At 53.0% G+C, this 25,933-nt stretch overlaps 9 protein-coding genes across 9 annotated transcripts; 6 read left to right on the top strand and 3 right to left on the bottom strand.

Annotated features, from left to right (window-relative positions):
- Positions 1 to 827: 827 nt before the first annotated feature.
- CCOS01_16688 (uncharacterized protein) lies at positions 828 to 1,241 on the top strand (the record flags this gene model as incomplete). The annotated part of the gene is made up of 1 exon (XM_060464824.1): positions 828 to 1,241. The coding sequence occupies one exon, from the start codon at positions 828 to 830 to the stop codon at positions 1,239 to 1,241; it is 414 nt and encodes a 137-aa protein (XP_060304712.1).
- A 444-nt stretch (positions 1,242 to 1,685) lies between these two features.
- CCOS01_16687 (uncharacterized protein) lies at positions 1,686 to 1,925 on the top strand (the record flags this gene model as incomplete). Its single annotated transcript, XM_060464823.1, has 1 exon — positions 1,686 to 1,925. One exon carries the CDS (start codon positions 1,686 to 1,688, stop codon positions 1,923 to 1,925), a length of 240 nt encoding a protein of 79 aa, XP_060304711.1.
- A 299-nt stretch (positions 1,926 to 2,224) lies between these two features.
- CCOS01_16686 (uncharacterized protein) lies at positions 2,225 to 2,663 on the top strand (the record flags this gene model as incomplete). The annotated part of the gene is made up of 3 exons (XM_060464822.1): positions 2,225 to 2,260; positions 2,323 to 2,455; positions 2,518 to 2,663. The coding sequence occupies 3 exons, from the start codon at positions 2,225 to 2,227 to the stop codon at positions 2,661 to 2,663; spliced, it is 315 nt and encodes a 104-aa protein (XP_060304710.1).
- An 8,078-nt stretch (positions 2,664 to 10,741) lies between these two features.
- CCOS01_16685 (uncharacterized protein) lies at positions 10,742 to 13,307 on the bottom strand (the record flags this gene model as incomplete). Its single annotated transcript, XM_060464821.1, has 2 exons — positions 10,742 to 10,902; positions 13,208 to 13,307. 2 exons carry the CDS (start codon positions 13,305 to 13,307, stop codon positions 10,742 to 10,744), a joined length of 261 nt encoding a protein of 86 aa, XP_060304709.1.
- Positions 13,308 to 14,425: 1,118 nt separating this feature from the next.
- On the top strand, positions 14,426 to 14,947 carry CCOS01_16684 (uncharacterized protein; the record flags this gene model as incomplete). The annotated part of the gene is made up of 1 exon (XM_060464820.1): positions 14,426 to 14,947. A coding segment is annotated over one exon (522 nt), but the record flags the coding sequence as incomplete, so codon positions are not given.
- A 670-nt stretch (positions 14,948 to 15,617) lies between these two features.
- CCOS01_16683 (uncharacterized protein) lies at positions 15,618 to 19,406 on the top strand (the record flags this gene model as incomplete). The annotated part of the gene is made up of 2 exons (XM_060464819.1): positions 15,618 to 17,126; positions 17,439 to 19,406. 2 exons carry the CDS (start codon positions 15,618 to 15,620, stop codon positions 19,404 to 19,406), a joined length of 3,477 nt encoding a protein of 1,158 aa, XP_060304707.1.
- A 1,022-nt stretch (positions 19,407 to 20,428) lies between these two features.
- CCOS01_16682 (Tpt1/KptA family RNA 2'-phosphotransferase) lies at positions 20,429 to 21,490 on the top strand (the record flags this gene model as incomplete). Its single annotated transcript, XM_060464818.1, has 2 exons — positions 20,429 to 20,656; positions 20,804 to 21,490. 2 exons carry the CDS (start codon positions 20,429 to 20,431, stop codon positions 21,488 to 21,490), a joined length of 915 nt encoding a protein of 304 aa, XP_060304706.1.
- A 482-nt stretch (positions 21,491 to 21,972) lies between these two features.
- CCOS01_16681 (uncharacterized protein) lies at positions 21,973 to 23,569 on the bottom strand (the record flags this gene model as incomplete). The annotated part of the gene is made up of 2 exons (XM_060464817.1): positions 21,973 to 23,138; positions 23,353 to 23,569. 2 exons carry the CDS (start codon positions 23,567 to 23,569, stop codon positions 21,973 to 21,975), a joined length of 1,383 nt encoding a protein of 460 aa, XP_060304705.1.
- Positions 23,570 to 24,272: 703 nt separating this feature from the next.
- On the bottom strand, positions 24,273 to 25,319 carry CCOS01_16680 (uncharacterized protein; the record flags this gene model as incomplete). Its single annotated transcript, XM_060464816.1, has 2 exons — positions 24,273 to 24,910; positions 24,977 to 25,319. 2 exons carry the CDS (start codon positions 25,317 to 25,319, stop codon positions 24,273 to 24,275), a joined length of 981 nt encoding a protein of 326 aa, XP_060304704.1.
- Between the last annotated feature and the right edge of the window lie 614 nt (positions 25,320 to 25,933).

Here is a 25,933-nt window from a genome sequence, read left to right as displayed (position 1 = left end):
TCCAAACCCTTTTAGCCATAGGATATACTATGAGAGCTTTTCCCTATGGTTTTTGTTTTTGTTTTTTGTGGCTTGCTCATCCCGCTGAAGGAGCACTGCAGCAAATGATTCAGGTTGGCTTTTGCCTCGTTCATACTGTGCTGCCTTGCCTCTCTTGGGTGTAAGTGTACAGTGTTCCCACGGTCGAGAGTTTTAAGAGGGAGAGAGAGGCAGAAACGAGTCTGTTGCGAGTCGCCGCCCCCACATCCTGCAGCTTTCCAATCTGGCGCTGCATGGGAGATTGGGAGCGTCGGGCCCTTGGTGTGAAATTTGAAGCTATTTTCCTCGACGTCTTGGCAGAATCTGAAACGAACAGGGATTGAACACCCCCTGAGTCGTCAGGGGGCGTGCGCCTTGGGTTTGATCCACTCCCGCGAGTCCGAAAAAAGAAGTGGCAGCGGCAACCTGCGCCAGAGCTCTGATTGGTCGCAAGGTTGACGGTTGCGTTACGGAGTACTTGGGAAGGAGAATCACCGCCAGCTGGCAACCACTTCCACTTCGTCTCTGAGGTGCAGTCTTCATCACCAACAACCTGGGAAAACACCAAGAACCATCGGCGAGCACCTCGGCTTCGGAAGGCAGGCCCAGAAGCACTAGAATGGAGAGTCCGGGGGACGGAGCCCTGATCACCACAGACCCAGCCAGGCCCCCTTCCTCGGAGCGAAGCAGGAAGGGAAGATCCAATGATCACCAGTTTCCTATCCGTATTTTGTAACAAAATAGTGGCAAAAAGAAGGAGCGGCAACTGCGCCAGAGGGGGGGGGGATGCATGGAAAGGGCAACCAAGGATGGGATATCGAAAAGTCGGTCTGTTCATCCCGCCAACACTCCCATGCCCTGCTTTTCCACAGGGAACATCCCATTCTGCCATCTCTTCCCTTAACTCACCTACCGCAGTACGCATGCGACATTGCTTCATCATCTTTCTTCACAACTTACTCACTCCTCTCCTCTGCAGCATGCGCCATGCCCGCGTCTATTTTAGGCGTCTATCTTCCGCAAATTACGACTCTGCAGGTGACCCTTTCCGGCGTACCACCGATACTCATTACCTAAGTACAGGCTACAGAGGCTATCAACTCTCTGCGCGCCTCATGTACAATCCTGCCACAGGCGAGCATTCTTGCTTCTTTCTACTGCTCCAGGGCTCTCTCTCAAGTTTCAAAACGAGCCACTGGCGCCCCGGCAGATCTTCCACCTGAAGAGGAAATGGGGCCTACAAGAACCCTCAAATGTCGTTAACCCAGACCCCTTCCCCTGGTCACAGTCTGTGTGACCCTTCTGCCCAGTAAATCCGGGGCTGTTTTAGCTGCCCGGACTCATCTGCAAAAGGACAGCCGGCCGTTGATACATGCTCAAGTCAGTGCCAGTTTAAGCCTCGTTCGGAATTCCCGTTTAATGATGAGCCTCATCAGCTTAGGGCTCGCCGGCCCAGAATGAGAATGAGCAGAAAATAAGGGACATTTTTTCCAGCGCACATCCAAATCTTATCGAGCAGCACCAAGTAATCTAACAAGAAATCTTGTTTGAACCTAGTGGCTATTGCTACCCAATTATGTCACTGCCATCCTGAGCGTCACGAAGAAACACCAGGCGCAAAAGGGCACGACAAACTTCTCGTCTCCGTCTCTCCCCCACCGTGTGCGATGAAGACGATGGCACGATGCACATCATCCAGTTCGCATCGAACTATGCCATTCCCGCCCACTCCGTCCCGTCCGCCATTTCGGTCGGTGGGCTTAGCTCTCCCGGCTCCCGAAATAAACCGTCACCTCATTTCGTCCCGTACGGTCCATGGATACCGGGCGACGCGTATCCTTCGTACAGATAAAGCTTGTGCCAGCGCGTACAGAGTACGTGCGTTCCTTTCAACGCATAACGGTTAATATCAATAAGGCATTCAAAGTCAAGCCCCCCATTTCCAACCGGTGTCCCCTCCACGTCCGTCGTCACGGTACGCTGTGCTGTCACGGGTGGGAACCGTGGGAAGGACCTTGGACCATCAGGCGAACCTCTCGCGTTCACATCTCTACCTAGTGTATATCAAGGCCCATGACAATATCTCCGCCCGATCTCGATCCTTCATTCGACGACCTTGGACCTGCCATCTCCACCGTCTTCGGGTGTCTTCCCTAATATCAATCTACGCCGGAACTCTGCTTCAACTCTCCAACAACGCGCACCCATGTCTCGAGAGTCTGAACTTCTGAAGGCCCCCCCAGTCCGTTTTAATTTGCCAAAGGGGCCCTACTCAGCCGAGCCTCAAATTCATTGCCGTTTTAGGACGGTGCCTGCCCCGAAGACTGTGTTATTGCTCCTAATTCTGATGCCCCGTCGCCCCAGCAATGCAAGACGGACGTTCAGGCAATAGGCATTGACCAGCCAGCCCTGAGCCGCTCTCCCAAGTTCTGGATGCGTAGCGAACGTGCCCATTGCTGTCCTCTTTTGTCGACGTCGTTGCAACTCGCGCCTCGTCAGAGCCTCGTGCTCCAGTTCTCGAACTCGCTATTGTCAAGACGGAGACGACGCTGGGATCGTTCCCGCCCTCCGTCTCCGTCTCGTCTCACCGACCGCGCAGCATTGCACCAACACAACGCACGCCGCGTCTGCTTGCTCAGCCCTGAAAGGCACACGCAAACATGGCGCTGTTACTTCATGCATTCACGGTTCTTTTTCCAGTCCAGAATTTGGTCGGGCCATCCCAGCTTGTCTGCCCTCTGTCTGCGGCTCCTTGCAACCCTGCAGCCAACTCTATCTCATCCACGTCTCCCCGATCACCATCGCTGGACCACAGATATAGTGTTCAGATACGTACAACGCCACTCTCCATCAAGTCCCATTGTCCCAGCCTTGGGCTCTTTGCCGTTGAGGGTCGCGTTGGGCCTCGTCACCTTTACGGTTTCGAACAGATACCGCGTCAGAGGTTGACAGCAACGAATTCCCAATCGTCCCACCACGGGCCGTATCATCAAACGACACTGAAGCCACCCGGGCGACGTTTTACTCGTCGGTCTTCCTCTCTCAAAAAGGGCTCTCTACTCTTCTTGGTCGAGGATCCTCCTCGTCTCAGCTCCGTTGAAAGCACTGGTCTGTGTCTGTCGTCTGCCATCCCAAAAAAAAGTTTGACGATTTCTCTTTCGCCAAACTTGAAGTTGCGGATCAAACACGCGGTTTGCTAGCATGACTGTGGTCCCTCTTCCCTCTCCCCTCCCAGCCCCAGCCCCCAGCCCCCCTTGAAGACAACCACCCCAGGCACAGGCACGGACACGAAACCGGCGACATGCTGTTTCAGCGTCCACCTTTCGTCCACTTCGTTCACGACCACGTCGCCCTAGCGACTATGCACGTGAGTTTCCGAGAACAACAGTAACGCAAGCTCACTCGGTTCGGTAACAGTGCCTCCCCTTGCTCGTGAATCCGTCGAGAAAGACATGGCACAATGGGTAATGATACAACGCGAGGTCCAACATACTTGATCAAGACGGGGCGTGATATCGGGCGCGGGCAGTGAGGTGGTTGTTTCCGGGACGCTCCCTCCACTGCGTGATCCTAGCCCTCCTCACTATTGAATCTTTTCTTGGGACGCAGTTGTCCTTCGTCCGTTGCCGCCGCCGCCGCTGCTGCCTGAGACTACAAGGCAAGGCAAGGCAAGGTACCTCTGACTTTTGTCGATGCGTCCACTTGAACCTTCCCACCACACCAAACCACTCTCCTGGTAACACCACTGCTTGAGAACTTTAGTCTGGCAGTGCCGTGCCTTGTGTGCTTGTTGCTGCGTGTTGCTCCGGTGTAGTGTACTATGTATGTATGGTGTATGATGTGGACTTTTTTAAGGTTGACATCTGTAACCCGATCACGACAATCATTTACAGGGAGTGATCCACGGCCGGACAACCCCTCTTTCTGCCCGGCGCTGCGCGCAACACACGAGGCGGGACGGCCAAGGCATACTCTGGAGGTTCTGCTGACTTTTCTCTGCTGCCTGACGTAGAAACCTGGGTGAAGGTGGTGGAATATGCCACACTTAAGCTGAGCTTTACCACGCGCGGCCCCTCTTCCACCCAATCTCCTCTCTCCTCTCGCAGAGCTCTCAAGGTCTCTCCCCAGGAGCCCGCTCCGGTGAGATCGAGCTCGAAAAGTAAAAGGGATAGTTAGAAGGGTGAAGCTAGCCGACTTAGCTCGGGTAGAAAGGGAGAAAGGGCGCCACCAAGCGACTCGGGAAATCAAGGGTCCTTTTCCCAAGATCAACGAAGTCGAGACCATACGAATTCGAGCCACGGCCTGGCATATCCCCGGAATCTGGTTCAGAATCGACTAGTGCGTGGGAAATGTCCCGTCCGCTGGCGACGGCGGCGACAAGTGGAAAAGAGAGTAGGTGCTGTAGTAGTAGTCTTCGTAGACGGCGTGTGTGGAAAGTCCCGTGTCCGATTAAGAGTCCTGATTCTTCGCTCTCCGCCCGTACGCCCGCCCATGCGCCCCCCGCGCCCTCGGCCGCGCCAGCTCTGCGTTAGACCTGTTTGGTATCGGTGAGAGTGTTTGGAGGAGGCTTTTTGTTGCGATTTACCTACCGAATGCGGAAAGTCTTGCTTCCAGCGAGCGGCGGATGGCGATAACTCAGTATGGATCGGGGGGTAATGAGGATGGAGAGTTCATTAAGTATATGAGGGATCGAGTCGAGTTTCTCTCCTCATCCAACGGCTGGATCAATATTGTCCCATCAATTGTTACGTAGGTCATCATATTCCTTCATACTAGATACTACATAGAGTCGTGTGAATTGCCCGTAATGAGTATTGTCCCTCGAGGTGCCATTAATACCTGGTGAACAAGTTCACTTTATACGCCCCCGGGAGCAAGCCAAGTCAAATCATGTTTATAGTCCTTGAGAGTAATAGCTCGTTCAAGAGCCGTGGTATGTTAAAAGGTAAACTGAGGTGAGGTGAGGTGAGGTGAACTATCAAGTGGCTCTGTCCCCCGTATCCCCGACGCCGATCTTGCTGAGGCGGGGCTCGGAGGGGAGGGGGGTTGACCACCGGGTGGTGCGCGCCGGCCAGTATCCCCGCTTTTTACGTTTGGATGCGCCGGCCTGGCCCGCCGCCGTCGGGTCATGCATGAGTTTGAAGATATTTTGCAGCTGTCCTCGATGTCATCATTCTCTGGCGGAAGAGGTCTTTGTCGTGTCGCTTATGTTTAGTTATTGCATTCCTTTGATGAGACTGAGTGTTCATTTTGGTTCTGCTTTGGTTAAAGAGCTAGGTACGTTATGGAGGACCAGGGCGGATAGGATATGAATACCTTACTTTCAAATAGACGATGGCGGTAAACAGCAAGCAAAGTTTCATTACAGCTGCCCGTAAGCGATGAGGTTTCGGCGGCTAGGCTTTGTCTCCTTGTCTGCCTTGCTTGGTTGTCGTATTCTCTTTGACTGCGTGCGAGGGGGGTTTTTTAGCCAAAGCTTTTTTTCTGTCAGCCGGCCGGTGAGGTCGGTTGCAATTGATCTTTCTACAGACTTTCGAGCAAGTTTACAGTCTTTGTGTACCTCAAGCGCGCGCATAGGGCGAACCCTTTGTGTTCTTCGATTTCGACCTCGAGTCGTAAGGGGCCGGGGTCGTTCGAGAGGGTTCGTGAAAATCTGGTCGAAAGGAGCAAAGTGCAGCTTAGACGTTAAGGCGGCGGCGGCGGAGGCGGCGGTGGTATTGATGATATATAATTCTCATGAACATGTACTCTGGTAATGACGAGTCTCTGGGTACTTACCTAGTGGCTATAATTTTAGAGACGGTAGGTCTGATGGGAATCTCACTACCTTCCTTTTCATGATGAACACCGAGCTCAGTTGAGCATGAATATTGTGAAGTTTCGACTGCTATATGATGCTTTATTCCCTCCGTTTCTCCTGCTTTTGAATCTTGACTGGCTTTTATTTTGAGTCTGCTCTGAGTAGGTAACTTATCTATGGCTACTTCATTACCATGAAATCCTCACGTGCTCTTATAAGGGGCTGAACCTGTGTAAAACTGGCATCGCCTGAAGGCGTACAGCCAGATTTTCAGCGGTCCTCGTACAAAATCGTGAATGTTTTGCTATTGTATCACGATGCTCAGGTATTCTTGACTACGTGGGTGCGAAGTCCGTACGCAGCGTCAGAAGTTTTGGCCCAATCTATCGTCACATGCCATATCTAGGGACGTGAGGGGAATAAATCATGATGTGTCAGTTTACAAATGTTGGAAAAGCTGCCTGCTGTCAAAATTATCTCAGATCCCTCCGTAAAATCTTGATCGAGCGTGCCCATCAGCTAGGTGTCTATCATTCATTGCGCTTTGTGTGGTTCGCGAGGACTTGACTGGAACTCTGGGGCTGCGAGGCCGTCAAACGATTGTACGATTCCATTGCCTATAGTCAAAACACAACTCAAACTATGCCGAAATTAATCTAGAAGCAGGAGGGATTCGCTGAGGGTCGCTGCTGATAAGGCGTCTACGCACACATTCGCAAGACATAACGTACTTGACCACGAAGTGCGTGCCGTTTCTGATGCCATAATACATCATTTCTGAACTCTTTCCAGGTATCTTTTGTAGTCTTTAGCAGCGTTACTTGACCCGGTGGCTTTCCTAAGAAGTCATGCACAGAACTCGGTTACATTTTACCAGATTTTTGGTGAATGGCTAAAGCTTGCGTCATACGATCATTGCCAAAGTGACCAAACTCCAGCCTTATTCAACAAACAAGAGCCCTATTCAGCGGTCTTACGGGAGCCCTCAATGATCTCATCAACTACAATGTTCAAGTTAGATCACAATCAGGGAGCTATTCAAGTCCCAAACCTCATAACGACGTCTCTACCCTTGATACCCTCTGTGAGCCCGAACCTACCTATGCGGGTTGGGGGGGGGGGGGTCAAAAGAGGCCCTTGCTTCTGCCTATTAATGTACTATGCTGTATACGCATCCTTCTGCCCGTATAATGGAGGGAGTCTGTACCAATAGTAAAATGACCTCTGAGGTCAGCATTAATATTCAAAACCACGATACTCTGGAACATCTGTTCTAATTCTCCTCTGTTCAAGTATTCAGAGTGATCATATAAGTATAGAGTGGGTCGATTCTGAACAAGAAAAATAGAAGGAGGAAGGAGCAGTGTGCCCCGGTTGTACTATACACACATACTGATGTGGCTCCTAAATGTTCCGGGAGGTGCCTATGAGGCATAAGGTCATTGAGCGTGCAGTCTGTTGGAGCACTGTTGAACCCCCCCTCCCCCTGACCCGCGTAGGTAGTCTTGCGATGGAGTGGCCTGAAGTCCGAGAATGCTGGATCGGATACGAGGTTGTTGAATTTCCCCTTTGCATTTTGTTGATAAAAGTCACAGGGCAGGAGAGACCAGAAGCCTGGCCACGAGCACTTTTACCTGGTCTCTGCAGGCTTTCTACGGCCTGTCTCAAGCGAAAACTCTGATGAAAGCACATACGGTAGAGAGACTAGATGTCTGTTTTAAAGCATAGAGAAGGAGTATGAGTGATCACTGCCCTGATACAGAACCATTCATGACCGAGACCTGTCTCGTCAACATCCGTCTTCCATCACAAGAAGGCAGTCAAGCTTTCCAACCAAACACCCTTGGCAACAATCAATTCTGAGGATAAAACAGTCTTTTTTCTGTAGTTCTCCCTCAATATTTGAAAATTTGGCAGTCTCGAGTCTGTCAAAGATTTCGCGCCGTTTTTAAGAGGGATGTAACTGGCCCTCGAAATAAGTCTTGTTGACAAAAATCTATCCCAAGAGACTACTGCCCGGTAGACGATACTCGACGGAATTGGAAGATGCCGGGAGTTCTTACACCAGGCTGACGAGGTGTGACGATGTAAAAGTAATTTTGACCATGTCTGCCTGGGAAAACTGCCCGTCAGAGGTTGAGTTCCAATCGTCCTGGTCCTTACCGTAAAGGAACCTGCCAGTGGTTGTAACACAAAGCAATTGTGAATGTTATTTTTTTTATCAAGAAACGATTATCCCCCTTAGCTGAGCACTTATATGGACCAGTGATTACCTGCCTCTCCTACAAGTTTCCTCTTCATGCGCATCTTCCTTCCCTCTGCCTCCCTCCCCAGTGTCATTGATCTGTGGCTCTTCACTCGGCAAAGAGAATGCTATAAAAGACTCCTGAGATCGGGAAGAGTAAGAATTCTGCGTTGCATCACATCGGATACCCAGACTACACACATCTGTTCTGATGCTGATGTGGATCGACACGCATGTTTTACTACCCTCGGAACACCTGACTACCTTTTGATCCGGCTCTTTTGTTCTCTGTGTGAACGCAATTATGATCTATGACAAATCGGAAGTAAAACTAGTTACGATAGTGCTGTTGAGAACTAACTTTCAGGCTCACAAGATCAGGTCGGAGACGGGAAGAACATTTTCCCTGCCGGCTTGAGATACTATGAAAACCTTTATATGCCCCTTGATTTCCACGGTGACTTGACCCGATATCTGGCATTCGGCAAGGTGAGTTCGAATGACCCAGTTTCTCTATGAATCTACTCACGTACTAGAAGGTACCGCTACTCCGAACAGCGGTAGAACTAATGGAGAAGAAGACAATACGTGTATAGAACTAGGAAAGCGCCCCTATTCCCATAAGATATGAACTCAAGGCTCTATCATACGACAAATTCTTCATCTTTTTTCTCAGAGATACCAATCTCAAACACCCTAAAGGACGACAGAAACGCCTCGAGCCTCGAAAAACCTCGACGAACACGAGCAAACCACAAAACGCGGTGACCAGAGAGGGAAAGTCACACGCTCGATTCAACATCCTCAACCATCACGACACTAGCGGTCGTCAATCTCACTATGAATCAATACACTGCAGCCGAAGGACCTCCAAAAGCCTGTATGTTTCCGCCCTTTGAGTCAAACCTGGGCTACCACGGAGTCGACCTTTGCAAAGGTCGATGTGGAAAGCCTGTTATCAATGGCATTTGGGGGATGGTTTCTTAGCAAGGCCATCTAAGCTCGCAATTAATTCCATCGCCACCAGAATGTCAGAAACACCGCAAAAACGGCTATCTTGGATCAATCAGCAGTGCCACCGTCCTCGGCATCAATACTACCGCTCCTTGGACAACACGGGCCCTTAGATACCTCCAGTAAGCAAGCCCACCCACCAGCCTTATCAGCTCTACACCTCTCCGGAGATTTCCTCAGCTCTGTAGATTCAAGGCGGACAAACCTTGAACTGAGAACAAGCCAAGATCTAGATGCTCTTCTCACGAGGTTTTTCTTCGCTCGCCGTGTCTCCGAAAAGCTTGGCCCGGACAAGAAACCTCGGATACCGGAAGAGCCAAGCGTACCAAGACCAACAGAACTTGTAGGAGTTCACAGATCGGATGGGTACTTACGATTCTCTTGCGAACAAATATCGTATGGATGTTGGCAGTTCCTTGGCGGACGAAAACCGCCCTTCCCATATCAGATGGGAATCTACTGAGAGGAGCATCATATTCGGCACCATCAACACAAAATCCCAATCACGCATGATGTTGAATAAAGTCCCAGAGTAATAGGAAAGGATGGAGGGGGGATAACGTCCTCATCATTCACGCTCGCCTCGGGAATCCAAAGGAGGGATGCAGAGTTGGGATGGAACATCCGTATACCATTCCCTTCAGGTAGGTCAAGGAAGAAGAGACATACAGGGCTGGTGAGGGTGGCTGGGTGATCGAGGAGAACCACGACTGAGCAACGAAGATGGGCTTCAAACCAGCCAAGAAAGTACTCACAAGAGCCGGATGTCAGATAATGCGTCCGATCAACCGATGGCTCTCATGATTAAACTTCGCCCTGCGAATAAACTTTTGGAGACGGGATGACTGCCTACCCGCCCGTCCATCCGCGAGCTTCAGAGGACATGATATCTCGGATCGAGCCTCAGAATAAGGCTCTCTCTTGACCCTTTCCTCAAATCTAGCCTTCGGACTTATGACATCCGATTCAAGTTGCAAGGCTTCTTACCCTTTGTTGCAGTCATCATTGGAGAGCAATCAAGGACTCAGCCGGCGACTTGACGGCAAGCAAATCGCGTATCAGAATATGAAGATGCGTTGGTCAACTGCACTCCAAGAGACGTCCATCATTCGAGAGTATCACGCAATGATAACGATTACTTCGTAGGGAATAGACGCAACAAAGAGCATCGCATAATCCAATACTTGGATATGCTTGACAAGAAAAGGGGGAAGATGCCCGGCCACGCAAGCCTCAAACAAGTTGAACTCTCAACCGTGAGATCGAACCCATGGTTCGTCCAGAGTGCCCGCCTCCAGACATACGACTCAAGAGATATAGGAGGACCACATAAATGTTTCGTTTGGTTCCGCGCATTCGAGATCCGTGGATGCTGGCTAGCGTTATGAGGCCATAGCCACTCTTCGGCCGTGACTGCCTTTCCTCGGGATATGTTTGCCGACTATATGTGAGGTTGTCTATGTTCACCGGAACGTTTACCGAAGTGTTCCGGGGTCTATTCTCAACTAGGGCTTACTGGAATTTGACGCCCATCAGACTTGGATACATAGAAAATTACTGCGCCCTGTTCAAGCACCCGCTTCGTCAAAGACCGCTAGGTGAGCTTATTCACAGGTCTTCCCGACTTCATTGGACTTCCAACTCATTTTGCTGACGCGCAACCATCAGGCGGGAAGACCGTGCGGCTGCAAGTATCCCTGCTCGTATCCGTACGAGAGGAGGAAGAACCGGACCATTGCGAACGCGGCTGATGGGCCCATAGTGTTCTTGTTGTGCTGCTGGTTTCGAATCCAAGGGAGAGGATTGCCAAACGACCCAAGTGATTCTATGTCGATATGTGATGCTCATTAGCGACGATCAAGTGCACCCCTGCGTGTTATGACAAGCAAAGGGAAACTTTCTTTTCAAGCAGTGTAAAGGGGCAATACACCACTACGGCAAGGCTCTTCCTTTCGATGTCAGAATATGGTCGGCAGAAGGCAATGTATCCGCTGTGACCGTGGAATGCCGCGGACAGCGGTAGCCGCTCAAACTACTTTTAGGACCCCGGCGATGGTGAAGGTAGAATCATCTTTGGCCGAAGAAGTGATGGGACATGCGTGCTGATGCATTTGATAAGTTCTATCACTGCTTCTTGGGTGGCAGCAGAAATAGTTTGAGAGCATGGTTTGGTTTAGTGTCGCACGACTGAAGAAATGCAATGCATGTCTCGTTTGATGTGGTTGGAAGGTTGAGACACACTCGATGCGGAGTGCGATGTGGCTTTGGAGCCACAGGAAACCGACTTTCTCTAGAATGTGATATTGCAGCCGATCTTTCACACGACTCAGTACTTCTAAGTTCTGGAACCTAGGAAATTAGTTGATCGCCCCAGCTGTATTCGTATCCAGTTCAGATATACGAACGGGCGAGCGGTATTGCGTTTCCTGCTTGAGCTTTGCGTGGCTGGCAATTCTGCACCTCATCGAAGTCTCATTCTAGTATCCTGGTCGTCGAGCCCCGGTTTGACGGTGATCGGCATCGCTAGCGTCTCCATCTCATAGGGACAGCAAATATCACCCAGGTTGAATCCATGTTTGCTTTGCGTGGAAGCCAACTATGCCATTTGGACACCTCCCCAGCAGCAACAATTAGTCCAGAAGAAAGGCCGTCGGAGAGGCTGCAAGCACTCGAGTGGTAGCACAAAGAATAAAACTGGCTGCGCGTTGGCGCGGATAACACAGTGGCGGGTGTTTCGCTCCTCCTGCATGTTGGGAGTCAAGTCACTGGTGATGACCTGCAGACCCCTTGTGACTGCATATCCGGGGGTCTGCATTCCGTAATGTCATTTCTCTGCCGTGGCGAGGAGTCGAGGACTCGGATCTCGAGGAAGTGGAAAACTGCAAAGTGACAGGTCGGCGCCGTCGCAGGTGGATTGCGAGGAGAGGAGCTCGAGCCTCGTCCCATGTTGCATTGGTGCCGACTAGCTTGGAGGAAACAGAAATTAGTTGGGGAGCACTGAGCGCAAAATGACAGAGGCACCCTTTGGCAGGCAGCTGTCAATCAGACGTCTGCATTTGCGGCCGTCGTGCCCCCACGAGTCCGAGTGTGAATCCAAAAGATTTGGCTGCGAGGTTTCGTCTGTTGTCTGTTCATACGGGTAGATCATCTCAAGAGACGAGCCCGATGTGACTAATCTTCGTATACCTAGCCATAAACGAGTGGAGTGCCGCCTCATGCCTCGGAATGCCTATGTTCTTTCGATCGAATTTGGCACAAATTACCTATCACCTGATCCCCCTATCTTGCCGGCCGTTGAGAAGGGTTTGCAAATTCTGCCAGCGTTATACTCAGCTCTCTATTGCGAGTGTTTTTTTCCTGCTCTTATACAAAGATTGGTACGCAGTCGACAGGATCCAGATTCTGCGACTCGGAATCTTGGAGCAGTAGGGACAGAGTAGCAGCGCTGCAGCATCGATGTTCCATGTTTGAGACAGGCACGAGTCCAAAGCCCGTGACCTCTTTGGCTTGGTTTGCAGCTGAAGTTGAGAAACGCTAAGACGACCGTCAGCGATGGTTTGACCGAAGCTAGAGGCTGGCTTGGAACCGGTCGAGGAGCCATCCCCTATTTCAGCTGGGCCAACCAGCCACCTCGAACGGTCGAGCTGTGAGTGACATCAAAGACCCCTGGAGGCTTGTTGCCCGAGAGCCGCAAATCCCTGTCCTCACAGCTCATTTGTCCTGATTAAGGTGCTGGACTTCCCTGCGGCATCTCCACCAAAATGGTCTTGGCCTTTTTGTCTTCTCAACGGCGGGACTCGGGGCCTTTGGTCTGTCTGGTATCCGTACCTGTGAGAGGGAGAGAGAGGGAGAACCCAGGTTTCGAGCATACGATATCTTTAGAGATGATGAGAAGCAGTCGAAGCAGTCGCGGCTGAAGATCTGGATCATACGTACGGAGTACGCCGTGAAGTAGAAATATGGTGCCAGTATTCCGTACTCCTGACAGTGCCTGTCCATGGGTCTATAAACAAAATCTATGGCTGGTGGATGTCGAGGTTAAGCGGAGTGAGGGAAGAGGGCGGTGTGTTGATGATTGGTGCCTCGACCCATTTCACTGCTCGGCAACGAAATCAGAGGGACAGGTTTACCGGAGAGGTGGCGGGAGCGCATACGGCCCGCCATAGGGATCCACGAAACCCATCTGCTGGCGGCTTCTGGATGGTTGTCTGCCGCGTTGAAGTGGTGCATTGTGGATGCGGTTGATATGTATGTCGCTTTTGGTGGCCGGGGTCGTCAGGCGAGGATCACGGCTGAAGCCTGAAGCACATGGGCATCAGTCAGGACTCAGGACTCAGGAACCGGGGCAGGCGTGGAATTGTGACGAGGTATCCGTAAAATGTGCTGTACTTGCTGTATGCCAGGTCTTCGAGAGGGTAGTATCCGTAGCATCTAGAAGCAGAAAGTTTGAGACGAGGTTGAACAGAGTTACAAATGAGCGGTAGTATCTGCTATGCTGGATCGAAGTACGAAACACGCTTTGCTTTGCATCTCGAAGTGGTGTGACTGTAAGTGAGGTGCGAATAGATGTATCGTCAAACGGGAGGTTCCGGTCTAAGCTGTTCACTCTTTCCGCAAGAATCTGTCGTAAATGGCAGGCCCCCGAGGAATATCGTCACCCAGTCGGCGAGAACAGAAGGGACATGATCAAATGGGAACGGACGAACAAATACGTATTTGTAAGTACTCAAGGTACGCAGCATTATCCACAGGCCAGTTGAGGTTTCCAGTAGAGTGGGATACCAGTGTACGGGTAGAGGTACCGGAGGGACTTGAGAAGAGGTCCGAGCTGTTCAGGTCTTGTAGCTGCAGGTTGAAAGTGATGGGATGAGGCATCCATATCCACATCCATACCCGTTCGTACAGACGGGTATCTGGAGCACGCAACCTGGATACCAGGTACTGGATGATGCCAGATGGCAAGGTAAGGTAAAGTAAAGTAAAGTTGCGGTGGCCGACGAGATACCTGAGGTACCTTGCTTTGCCGGGTCTGTTTCTCTCTCTCCCCGCAGAAGGCAGAGAAGACGACAGAAAGAGCAAAGGAAGAAGAGGAGCAGGAAGGAGGTGTGAGTGGGAAAAACATGTAGTCAGTCAGGTAAGGTAGACGACGATCCATGACCAAACTTCCTCTTTCTTTCTGATCTGACTTCCATTTTTACCTTTGCCCTTTTTTAGCTTCTGTCCCATCTTCTTCTTGTCCCGTCCAGTCCCCGAATCGACTGCAACTTTCCTTCTCCCATTTGTCTATCCGACTGTCTGGATTGGGCCAGACCTAACCTTTTGAGGCAAAAACCACACACCACACACCAGAAACAAGACACCAGGCGAGGAAGCCGTTGCTTTCACACCCCTCCTTCCTGCTTCCTCGATCCGCATTCGCACTGGACTTGTTCACGACGCTCCTTCCTGCCGATTCTAATACTAATTTCGAGCTCCCGCTCTCACAACGCTCTCTGCCGTCTGCCATCTGCCTCCTCCGCTCCTTCTGCCACCAGCCCCATCGCTCACTCATTTTCGTCCAATTCCACCCTTTCCCACACACAACTGAGTTGTCCATCGCATCGAGAACGCCGGGCGTCCACCACCAAACACTCCTTGGATTTCCTACTCTTCGACAACAGCGACAACCTTTAATAAAACACACGCACACGCACACGCACACGCATGCATCTGCTCTCCCACTTGCAACTCACGAATACCGCAAAGCTCCCACGCCGCTAATTCGCACACTCGCACACTACTCCCACGTATCACCCGACGAGCCAGTGAGACACTTCCCGCTAGACGCCGACGTGCATACGCCCATCCAAATCATCCGAACGAACACCTGATGGACGATCGGAACATACACATTGTAGTACATCAACTGCTAATTGCTAATTAACGAGAGCAACGATCTACTCATACTGCCCGCGAAACTACCTACACACGACTTCACCAGGAGGAGAACCAGCAAGACGTGGCAGGGGAGAAAGGTTGCTTCGACATCTGGAAATTAGACACACGCACGAACCGCTAGAGGCCCAGAGGGGACAGCAACAACGAACATCCCAGAGTCACAAAATCTGCAGCATTGCAGAACCACAAAAAAGAGTAACCGTTGGGAGACGAAAAAAAGAAATAACGATAACGCTTATCAGCAAACAAACGCCTGCAGGCGTGCACACACCACTAATCGACCCGTGAGCCACAGAACGCGACCGGTTGCTCATTGGACGGGGTGGATTCCCATAGGAACTGGCCCTCGACTTTGGTGGACTGGGGTCAGTCAGAGACAAACAGCGCAAAGAGCTCACCCCCGGCCCAGGGAAACTGACGAAAAAAAAAAGAGGGCGAGGACGAAAAAAAAGAAGGGGAAGAAAAACAAAGGAGCCCGGCCAGACTCGCAGGCGCAGCGACCGAAGCGAATTGAAAGCGGACCCCGAACCTGGATTTCCTGACTGAGAGAGAGAGCAGAGGCACCACCCGACCCCTAACAGCCCCCCCCCCCCCGACGCGAACATGGCCACGGCCACAGCAGCACCGCCAGCACCAGCACCCGCACCCGCAACAGCAGCACCAGCACCAGCAGATGGTGGTTTCGAAGCTGCGGGCCATGCCCCGACTCTGAATCCCACACAGCTCTCTTCTGCTACGGTATCCGCATCCGCGTCCGCGTCCGCGTCTCCTTCATCCTCATTCTCTTCGCAAAGTGCTGTTGCATTCCATACTCCCTCACTTTCTGCGACATCTTCAGCAAATTCACCTTCTTCACCTTATCACGCACATCGGCTGAGCCACAACTCGTCCAAGCTTCCCGCTTTTCGATTCGCCGACTTACACAAGCAATACCAATCCCCACGCCTAGTGCTCCCCTCACTACTGCACCACATCCCGCTGTCGCCTGTCTCGCCTAAATCGACTCCAACATCCAACGAATTTCACTCGGCACCTGCGATTGGCACTGCCACCGACACAATCACTTTCACCAACACAGTCGCCCTCACTGACACTGACATTGGCATTGGCATAACCACCGACACTGACACCGCCTCTCCCACCACCCTGCCAACAACGTCAGACTTGCAGCTGCACCACCAGCAGCCACAACAACACAACGTCGACCCGGAAAACAACATCCCACCCCAAAACACCCACTCGACTTCACTTCGACTACACGATCGGCGTCCCTCCCATCGCCAATTGTCCCAGCTCTCACCTCGGATTTCGAGTCCTATCCACGAACTGCCCGAGTCGCCTCCAAAACTCAGCCCTCGTTCCCGCGCATCAACGTATCAGGTTGCTACTCAGTCCACCCCTGCAGCTTCAGCCACCTCACCAAGACGGCCCGCGTCTTATCCCGACCGCCCCGTCATCGTGCAGTCCATCTCATCCCACAGCAACGTCGCAGATCTCAAGACACCTGCTGCCCCTCTCTCCCGACTGCAAACTCGACGTGCGGCTGCATACCGATCCCGCGAGTCGAATGCGACCGATAGCGAGTCACCATCCGCAGATACCGATCACTCGCAAGCCCCCGACACTCCCGACGACGTCGCTCAACCCCAAGGCGACAAAACAACAAAGGACTGGGCCAAGGGACAGCGTGAGCTGATACTGCCAAAGACTTTGGAGAACGCAAGCCCGACAGATGAAAAACGAAAGTCGATAGCCTCGCGACCCCCCGTATCCTTCAAAGCCACCACCGCCAGCACCCCGACCACCTCGGTGCGCGTGGCTCCCATCCGTTCCTTTCGCTCATCCGGGTCTCGTCGAAGTCTGGGACTTGACAGTAGCACCTCCACCATGCGCTCTTTTGACTTTGGCGACGACTACGCCGACTCCAATCAGCGCGACCGCACTCTGCGCGCCCTTGAAGGACGACGCGACGATGACTATTCGCAAATGACACCGCCGTTGTCAGCCGACGCCGACGACACGACCGGTGACGTCTTTATGAAAATCGCCAGACAGGAACCAACGCGCCGTGGCTCTAAAGAGGTTGCGCCAGCGGAGCAGCCAAGTGCCATAGTAAGTTTAGCCATCTTTCATGGGTTTGCGTTGTTGTTTCGGGAAATATGTTAGCGCGATGCAAACGGCCGTGCCCTGCGATGGCTGGCGTCTGTTCGCCACGATATCAAGCCGTCTTCCCGTATCTTTTTGCTTGATCTTCCCGCTCTTCCCACATTTTCCTATTCAAATTCCCCTTTTGGATATGATAGTCCACCACCTCTCTAGCGCTGCTTCATTTCCCACGCTCCGGTGACGCTAATCCAGGCGTACTGGATATGTTGATAGAGTTTCGCCATGGATGAACGTGAGCTTACTGACGATGAACAACAGGCCCGTGTCGCAAGATCTTCGCATCGCCGACCCCTCTCCGCTGCTGTTCCATTGTCTTATCATCATCCTGTATCCCCACCCCAAATCAGTCGCCGTCTGTCCGATCAACAAGAAACCTCCAAGAAGAGAATACGCCAATCGTCAGAGGACGACAGCGCTGCTGACCCAATGGCTCGCGCGTTGGCGTACCGATCGCCTTTGACCCGAGACCGGCCTTCATCCGCGCATCCCGGCGAAGACCTTGGTCGCGTAAAGACATTCCATCAATCTTCGTCTCGCTCAACCGTCAACACACCCCGGTCCTTTACCTTTCAGGATCCGATGGGAGAGAACTCTCCATATGCACGGAGAAGGCCTTCTTTGACAGACAGCAACACCGGCTACTCTGCGCGCAGCTCGGCGTACAGACAATCCAACTTGTCATATGGCCAAACGCGTACGTATAACTCTTCGCCATTGGTTCCTAAATCGATAGAAGCACCACGCACCGAAACGCACCAAGACGCAGCAACGACAGTCGAGGGAACCGAATCGACGGCGACAGCATCGACAAACGCACCGTCGACAGTGTGGGATGAATTGGATGATCTCAAGTCCCGTATCCATCGCCTGGAATTGACCGGCAAGTTACCCAAGACGTCGGGCGCCGCAATGTCAAGAGCCTCAGACGATCGCCCGCCGACCGCAACTAACACGACCATGTCCACCTCGCCGAAACGAGCTTCCGAAAGCCAGCATCCCCACACCGACGCAATTAGCACGACGTCTTCACAACGCGAGGTCCAGCAACCCATCCTTCTTTCTGCTGTCAATAAGTCCAAGCCATTCCTTAGTGAAGAGGTGGCCAAGGCACTCGAGGTGGCAGCAACAGACGCCCTGGCACTGGCCAACATGATGGGGACGGCAGGTCAGCCCGGGCCCATCTCCAGCGGTGCCAGCACAATTGGCGTCGGCACCAGCCTGACGGATCGTCAATTGCGACGCAAGGCTGACAGCATCTGCCGAAGCCTTACAGAGTTAGTCCTGGCATTGAGCGAAGAAGCGGCTGGCAACAAGACTCTCCAAGTCAACGTTCCTACACCAAAAGAAACGACGACACCCGTCACACCAACTATCAACAAGACCTTCACCGGCGGATCATCTGGCCAGCGACGTCCTAGCATAACGTCCGCCGAGCAGCAGACTCTCCCGAAGGCCAATGCTACCACGGTCACGAGCCCGAGGGCCCTCTCAAAATACGAAGAGAGGCGCAACACCATGCTTAACCCGGTTTCGCTCCCCAGTCCCAGGTTTGCTCTTCCACCCGGCACCATTCCTAGTACCCCCGGCGACAGCAGCAAAATGGCGAACCGAAAGTCATCCTTGTTCATTGGCCGTTCGCGCCGTGCTGTTACCGAAGAGCCTGAGGATGGCCGCAGGTCTTCTATGCTGAGGACCCGACGAGCAGGCACAGAGGAGCCGGAGGATTCACGCGAAGCAGCAGGCCGCGAGAATGGACGTCAAACGTCACTTCTTCGCTCACGGAGGGGAACTGTGGGCGGCGAAGACGAAGATGAATCTAGATTTCGTGCCCCGTCCCGCGCTGCTACAGAGCTCACCACACCGGCCCGCGCAGTCTCTCATACCTACCTCTCAAACACCAACTCCAACGAACTCTCATCACCAGCTTCTTCTGCCCTGCCTCGCAGACGGTTCGGAGCTTCCTCTATCACTTCTCGGCTGGTTGCGCCTTCCACACCATCGCTGGCGACGCGCCGATATCTGGAAAGAACTCCAGAACGCGAACAACCTTCCTCGGCTGAGAAAGTCACCGAAGAACGGCCGCAACAGGTTGTTGCGCAGCCGCGACACTTCTCTCTCAGTCACACTTCGTTGCTGAACCGGGCTAGCAGCATTAGCCGCAGACCGAATCGCGACAGCACGATAACGAATTCATCAACGGCTGCTCAGTCGGGCAGTTACCGATAACGTCTTTACGAATCACAGTCACACGGATGAATGTATCATAGATGTCTTATTCTCACGCTGGCGTCATTCTTGTTTTGCATATGGTAACACCGCATGGGCTCGGCAGCGGTTACTCTGTACTTGTATGACAATCCACGAGGGAAGGCCGATTGATTTCTTGGGATCCGCCTTTCCCGTTAAAAAAAAAACAGGCTGGAGTAGAGCATTTGTATATCGGGCAGTCCATAGGAAACAAAAGGTCAAGGACAGAAGCATAGGATGCTTCTGACTTGTTTGGTCAATTTTTTTTCTCAGCTTGAGACTACGTGATGTTGTAAGAGATATGACGTTTTGCGCATAAGGTAGGATGTAGATTCCATGCAACTGTGAGCATGTACATCTGGGACGCCTCAGCGCTGCGATTGAGTTTGGTCACATCGCCAGCGGACCAGCCATAAACACGCCAGGGCCCTAATGCGTGAGCGTCCGAGGCCGCCATTGCATCCGTTGTATTGAGAGGTATTTGGTTGAGCTGACAAGTTGACTCACCGGCGGCGAGACCAAAAGGAAGTGAAAGTATGTTTGACAGGTGAAGGGGGGCTTTGTTCATTGGATGAGCCACTCACCATGGAAAGGAGGGCTGTTTTTTTAAGCGGGTCTTGGGCCCAACCCAACTCCGACTTCACACATCGACCGACCTTACCTGCATACACTGAGGTTTTATACATAAGACGTCTTACACGCTTTCTTCTCGTCCAACGTCTTCACACATGCCAAACCGCCTCATTGGATCTTCATCTTCTTCCAGACGAATCAAACAGCTCGCTTCTCGTGGCTTCAGTTCAAGGAGACCGCCGAGTTTACGCTCCTCAGCGACGTTTGCTACTCAGTCGCGGACCCCACTTGCACCACCTTCCTCGACCGCGAGAGGGAACACCAGAAATTACACCAGGTGGAGGACGACTTTTGAACCTCAAAGGTTCACCGGTTCAATTTTGTTTCCGGCTCACTTTAGATCATCGTGGGCCCAGAAAAACGGAGAAATGGCCGACCAATTTGAAGAGACTGCCCCCGCGGCTGGCGACAGTGCGCAGCAACAGAAGAGAGGGGGAGGGGGACGCAGAGGCGGAAGGGGAGGCGGTGGTGGTCGAGGAGGGGGTCAGCCGAGGGAGGTATTGGTTTCCAAGGCGCTTTCGAAGCTTTTGAGGCACCAGGCTGAGAACGCGGGTCTCAAGCTTGACGAGGGCGGGTATGCGCCTCTGGACAAGGTGGTGAGTCTTGAAGAATTCTAACTTCCCTTTTCGTAAATGAGAGATGATAAGAATCAGGGAAGAATTTGTCTTCTTGGAGGGTAGACATGATGGTTCTCCCGTCTCATGGTCAAACTCATCAACAGCTACTAACGAGGATACAAAAAGCTCGCATACGGTCCCATCAAGTCTCTCAAGGTAACCTTTTCCGACATCCAAGCCGCGGTCACGACGTCGGACAAGCAGCGCTTCGCACTCAAGCTCAACCCCACGGCGGCGGCGGCGGAGACGAGCGAGGAGCTATCGACCGAGCCCTCGGACTGGCTGATCCGCGCGAACCAGGGCCACAGTATCAAAGTCGAGTCGGCGGGCCTGCTGACCCCCCTCACGCTCGAGGCGGGCAACGTGCCGGCGGTGGTGGTGCACGGGACGTACTTTGCGTTTTGGAAGCAGATTGAGGCGTCGGGCGGGTTGAAGAGGATGGGGCGGAACCACGTCCACTTTGCGACGGGGTTACCCGGCGATGAGAAGGGCGTCGTCAGCGGGATGAGGAAGGATGCCGAGGTGTTGGTGTATGTTGATGTCGAGAGGGCGTTGAGGGAGGAGGAGGGGATTAAGTGGTGGGTGAGTGAGAACGGGGTCGTGTTGACGGAGGGGGATGGGGAGGGGGTTGTGCCGTGCCGGTTGTTTAGGGAGGTTGTTGCGAGGGACGAGGGGAGCGGGGTTGGTGTGCTTTGGAGGGATGGGGAGAAGGTTGGTGAGTTGCCTGAGGGGTTGAGGATGAGGGCGCCGCCTGGGAAGGGGAGAGGCGGGAGGGGTGGTGGTGGTGGTGAGAGAAGGGGAGGGAAGGCTTGAGGTGGTGATGGTGAAGCGGAAGAAAGACCTAGACACATTGCAGAGGGACAGATGGGTTAGGCATAGACATGTGGTTTCCGCGAGTTGCAAAAAGGAGGACTCTTAGGATCTACGGCCCACTAACCTCAGTTTGATGAACCTCCGGACCGCGAGTGCAGAAGACGTCCTACCGTGGCCATTTATAAGACTACTCGTTTAAGTCAAACGTGAAGAAGGATATAAGTTATGATATGGGTAGCTGGCGGTCCTTTCGCAACTTCCCCTTAGCAAGTCTCATGAAAGCGAAGCGATTGTTGCTGTGCTGTTGGCATACTTTTGGCCAACGAACCTCGACCCCCTATGTATCTCTGCGTTCAAAGCTCCTCATATCTGACATGCCCCCTTTCCACAAAGGTGACTCGCAAGAATCCATCTACAAGCTCATAATCACCACTCAAGTTTCCATGAAACCGCCCGAACCATCGCCCCTATCCGTCATACAATCACTTCCCTAGCAGAAGCTTAGCCGTCCTCTCCCTCTTCACGACCTCCCCCTCCAACCAAATCACAATCGCATCCGCCATCCTCTCCCTCGCAGCCTTCTTATGCAACACCCGCCGGACGGTACCCAGGTCGTCCGGGATCCGCGGGTTGCCGTCAAAGTCGGCGCGGCCGTCCCAGAAGTCCTCGAGCGCTGGGTCCGGCGTCAAGACGTACCGCGGCACGGGGAAGTGGAGCTGCGCGCAGAGGTCGCGGACGCGCTTCTCTGCTGATGTCGTTGCTGTTGCCGACTCTTGCTCTGGCGTTGCAGGTGTTGATACCCGTGCTGGTGTTGAGGTTGGCACGGGAGAGATGGCAGGCGTGGAGACCTGGGACTGCGCCGTGGCGGCGGCGGGGGTGGTGATGAGGACGCCGGCGCCGCCGAGAGAGGGTGTACTCGCCGTGGATGTAGTCGTCGAGTCTTGGGCGGCAGCGGAGGTTGGTGATGCTGTCACGTTGAGGGGGAGAGTTGATTTCGGCGCTCTGGAGGGTTGAGTGGATGTGGGAGGTGATGCTTGGTGACCGGGAAGACTGCTGCTAGTGCTGTTGCTTGCGGTGGTGCTGGTTGCCTGAGCTGGTAGCGATGGAGATGTCTTTGGAGGTTGGTTTGTGTCCTGCTTCTTCCTTGACGCGTCGGCACTGCTTTCTGTTGGCGGCGAGCTCGGCGGGGATCTCTTGGAGGGTAGGACTGACCCGGACGAGACGCCACGACTAGGAGAGGGAGAAGGAGCTGGAGCTGGAGCTGGAGCTGGAGCTGGAGCTGGAGCTGGAGCTGGAGCGGAAGCAGCAGCGGCGGCAGCGAGGGCAGCACTAGCAGCCGGGGCAAACGGCTTGGGAAACTTTGGCAGGTCACCCGAGGGCATCATGTGCCCGTTGTCAATGAGCCACTCGCACGCTGCTTTGGCCGCCCACTGCTTCGCGTCCTTCTTGCCCGGAAAGGACGGGCCGGCGCCGCCGCGGGAGACGTCTTCGCCGGCGTCCATGCCGTAGCCCGGCTGGGGGAAGACGTCGCCGGTGCTGTCAAACGTTGCTGAGCAGGCCCAGCGGAGCTCTTTGGCCTTGCCTAGGCCCTGTTCCTGGCGGGCTTCGTCGGTGAAGGTTACTTTTTGGTTTCTGACCTGTTGAAAATCTGTATGTTTTGGATATTTGATTAGTATGGGTTTGAGGAAATCAAATTCGATGAAGGTGGTTTAATGCTTCGGATCAAGAGAAATTCTGATGCTCTGGGGTTAAAGGGGAAGAGGTTGCTTTCCCGGCCTCGAATAGATACATGATCCGATGCGGAGAATGAGGGAATTGTAAAGAGAAGTGTATGGTGTATAAGGAAAAGTGCTTCAACTCACGATTCAACAGGCCGAGCCAGTTCGTTTTACCCAAGTCCGGTTCCGGTCGCGGGGCCGGACGGAGGAGGATGGCGATGGCCGAGACCTCGTGATCCGTGAGCGGGGCGGGGCGGCCGTGTTCTGCCTCGAAAGCTTCCTTGCCGGCAATGTAGGCTCGGAGGGCCGACCAGTCTACGCGCTGGACGGCTGTGCCGTTTGATGACGGGTCTCCTGCCATTGCGTGTGTATGTTGCGTGCGTGGGTGTGAGTGTGCGTTTCCGTATGTTAAAGTTGCTGCGGCTGCGGCTATGGTGCGCGCTATGGTCTTTGGTTTTACGGGTGACGATAGGTTATGAGTGAAAATGAGAGGATGTCTATGTGGCATCTAAAGCTGAAGAACATGAATGGGAATCATGTTGTATTCCATTAGATGTTCTCTTCTTGATGTATGAGAAGGAGGAAACGGAGGGGTTGAGACGGGTGAAGGTTAACCACGTTGGTGGGGTTGCGTTTTCTGGCCGCTCTGTCCAGTGTGGCTGCTTCTCTTGGCTGGGCCAAAACGGTGTTCTGCAGGAGGCTGCCACTTCTGCGTGGTGACGACCGTGACGCACCTGCAATGGAAGTCAACTCAATCTGGCGAACGTGATTCGTCGTTTATCCGCCCATCATAGATGTTGGTTTAAACATTATTGCAGCCTGGTCTTCAGCATACCTAATGTTAAGACTGCAGGTTTAGTATGACTTCAGATGACTTTCAAACGACATGTATCAACTAACACTGGGCAGCCGTAGAATACGCGATATGACGAGCAGTAAATGTGCTCGAGCTGACAATATTATCAAAGTGTGGTTTCCATTAACGTGATCCCATAAAACTTTTAGGGGGTATACTATTGACTACCAAAACGCTCAACACCTTGCTTGCTTTCTTTTTCCGAGCCTCACTCAAAGAAGCCCGTGCCGTCATCTTCCTCTTCCACCTTCGCGGGGGCCTTCCTGTCAGCCGCCCTGCGCTCCCTCCGGTTCATCGGCTGCTTGGGATCCCTCTTTTTCTCGAACGTCTTCTTCGACCTGGCCACCCAAGGGTCCTCCTCCTTGACTCTCTGCGGCCGGGTCTGTTGCGTCTGTCTCGCGGGCCGTTGCGGCCGGGCCTGGCGCTTGGCGGGGCCGTCTGCCGGTGACCTGCGATCGCGCAGCCGGTACAGGGCCACCTCGCCTTCCGGAAGGACCTTTTCGATCGTTGCCCACATCTTAGGTCGTTCGGCGTGGAGGAACTGCAGGGCCTTGGGTTGCTTGGAGGGTTTCGCATCTGCATCTGCATCCGCATCCGCCTCCGCTTGCTCTTTCTGCTGCTGCTGCTCTTCCTCGGCCTTGTCCTCGTCTCCCTCCTCCTTGGCGTTCTTGTCCTTGTTGGGGTACAGACTCTCGTAGCGCTCCATCAGGGGGAAGAAGCGGGCGTAGGCGACGTCGACTTCGGCCACGTGGGCCTCGGCCTCGAGGCGCTTCTTTTCTTCGGGATCCTCGGATTGCTGGAGCTTCTTGCGGAGCTGCTTCAGTAGTCTCTCTGCCTTTTTCCGTTCTGCAAAGGAAAAAAAGAAACGGGGTTAGCTGATAGACATTGATGCAAGGAATGACGAAGACGAACCAAAAAATCGAACCATGTGGTACTTCTGAATCATGTCGCCTCTCCTCTTCTTGAAGTTGTGCTCCTCGACTCTCTCCTGCAGCGCCTCCAGCTCTTGTTCCAGCTCATTGCGTTTCGTAGCGGGCAGTTGCTTGCCGCTCTGCAAGAGTCTTCTGATATCTCTCGAGCGCGTCTTGTTCCAGTTTGTTGTGCCCTCTTTCGCCCTAGACTTCTTCTTGGTGGTCTTGAACCGCTTGTTCTCGTGCTCGCCGTCTTCCGAGCCCGATTGCTGCTGTTGCTCGTGGGTGTCGTCCGGGATTGTACCCTCCGCGGCGACCTCAGAATACGCTCGTTTCGTGCCCATTTCTATTGATTGTGTAGTGAATATCCTGCGTGATTTATGTTTGAATTGTGGTGTTGCGATGTGGTCGGTTGAGGTCGGCCAGAATGCTGTATGGAGGATGAAGAACTGACGATGGCATCGCGAACTTCTCTTTCAAAAATTTGGCTCGTTATCGGCCTCAAGGAAGTTGCCGACCCCACCTGGGGTGCTTATCAGTCCCAAATGGGACTGGTAATGTGACTGGTCTGTGCGCGCCAATGACAGGTCCCAATTACAACGGCTCACTGATCTCAAAGTAAAGTAGTCCCACCCAAAGCTCCAGCGACTCCAGATGATACCTGATTGAAAGCGACTACTGGCATGGAACTTCTCTTTGCATACCTCATCTTCAAGATCATTCATTAATCGGTGTTGGGACCATAACAATCTCGGAATTTCTCAGGCAAAACGCCATTACCGCGCAGCTTATAGCGAACCAGTTCATCCAGTACGGCTCACATCACTCACGGGCTTGTTCAGGCAGCTCATGGATGAGCGCTCTTTCGACTTTCATTGTTGATATAGGTGTCTCTCTCTCGCTATTCGACTTAGAAAGGAGAAATCCGAGCTCATTACGATATTCAGGCGCGTGCGGT

Source organism: Colletotrichum costaricense (genome assembly GCF_030867565.1).
Source record: "Colletotrichum costaricense strain IMI 309622 chromosome Unknown Scaffold_32.1, whole genome shotgun sequence".
NCBI classification, from domain to species: domain Eukaryota; kingdom Fungi; phylum Ascomycota; class Sordariomycetes; order Glomerellales; family Glomerellaceae; genus Colletotrichum; species Colletotrichum costaricense.
This window is presented reverse-complemented; position numbering and strand designations above follow the sequence as displayed.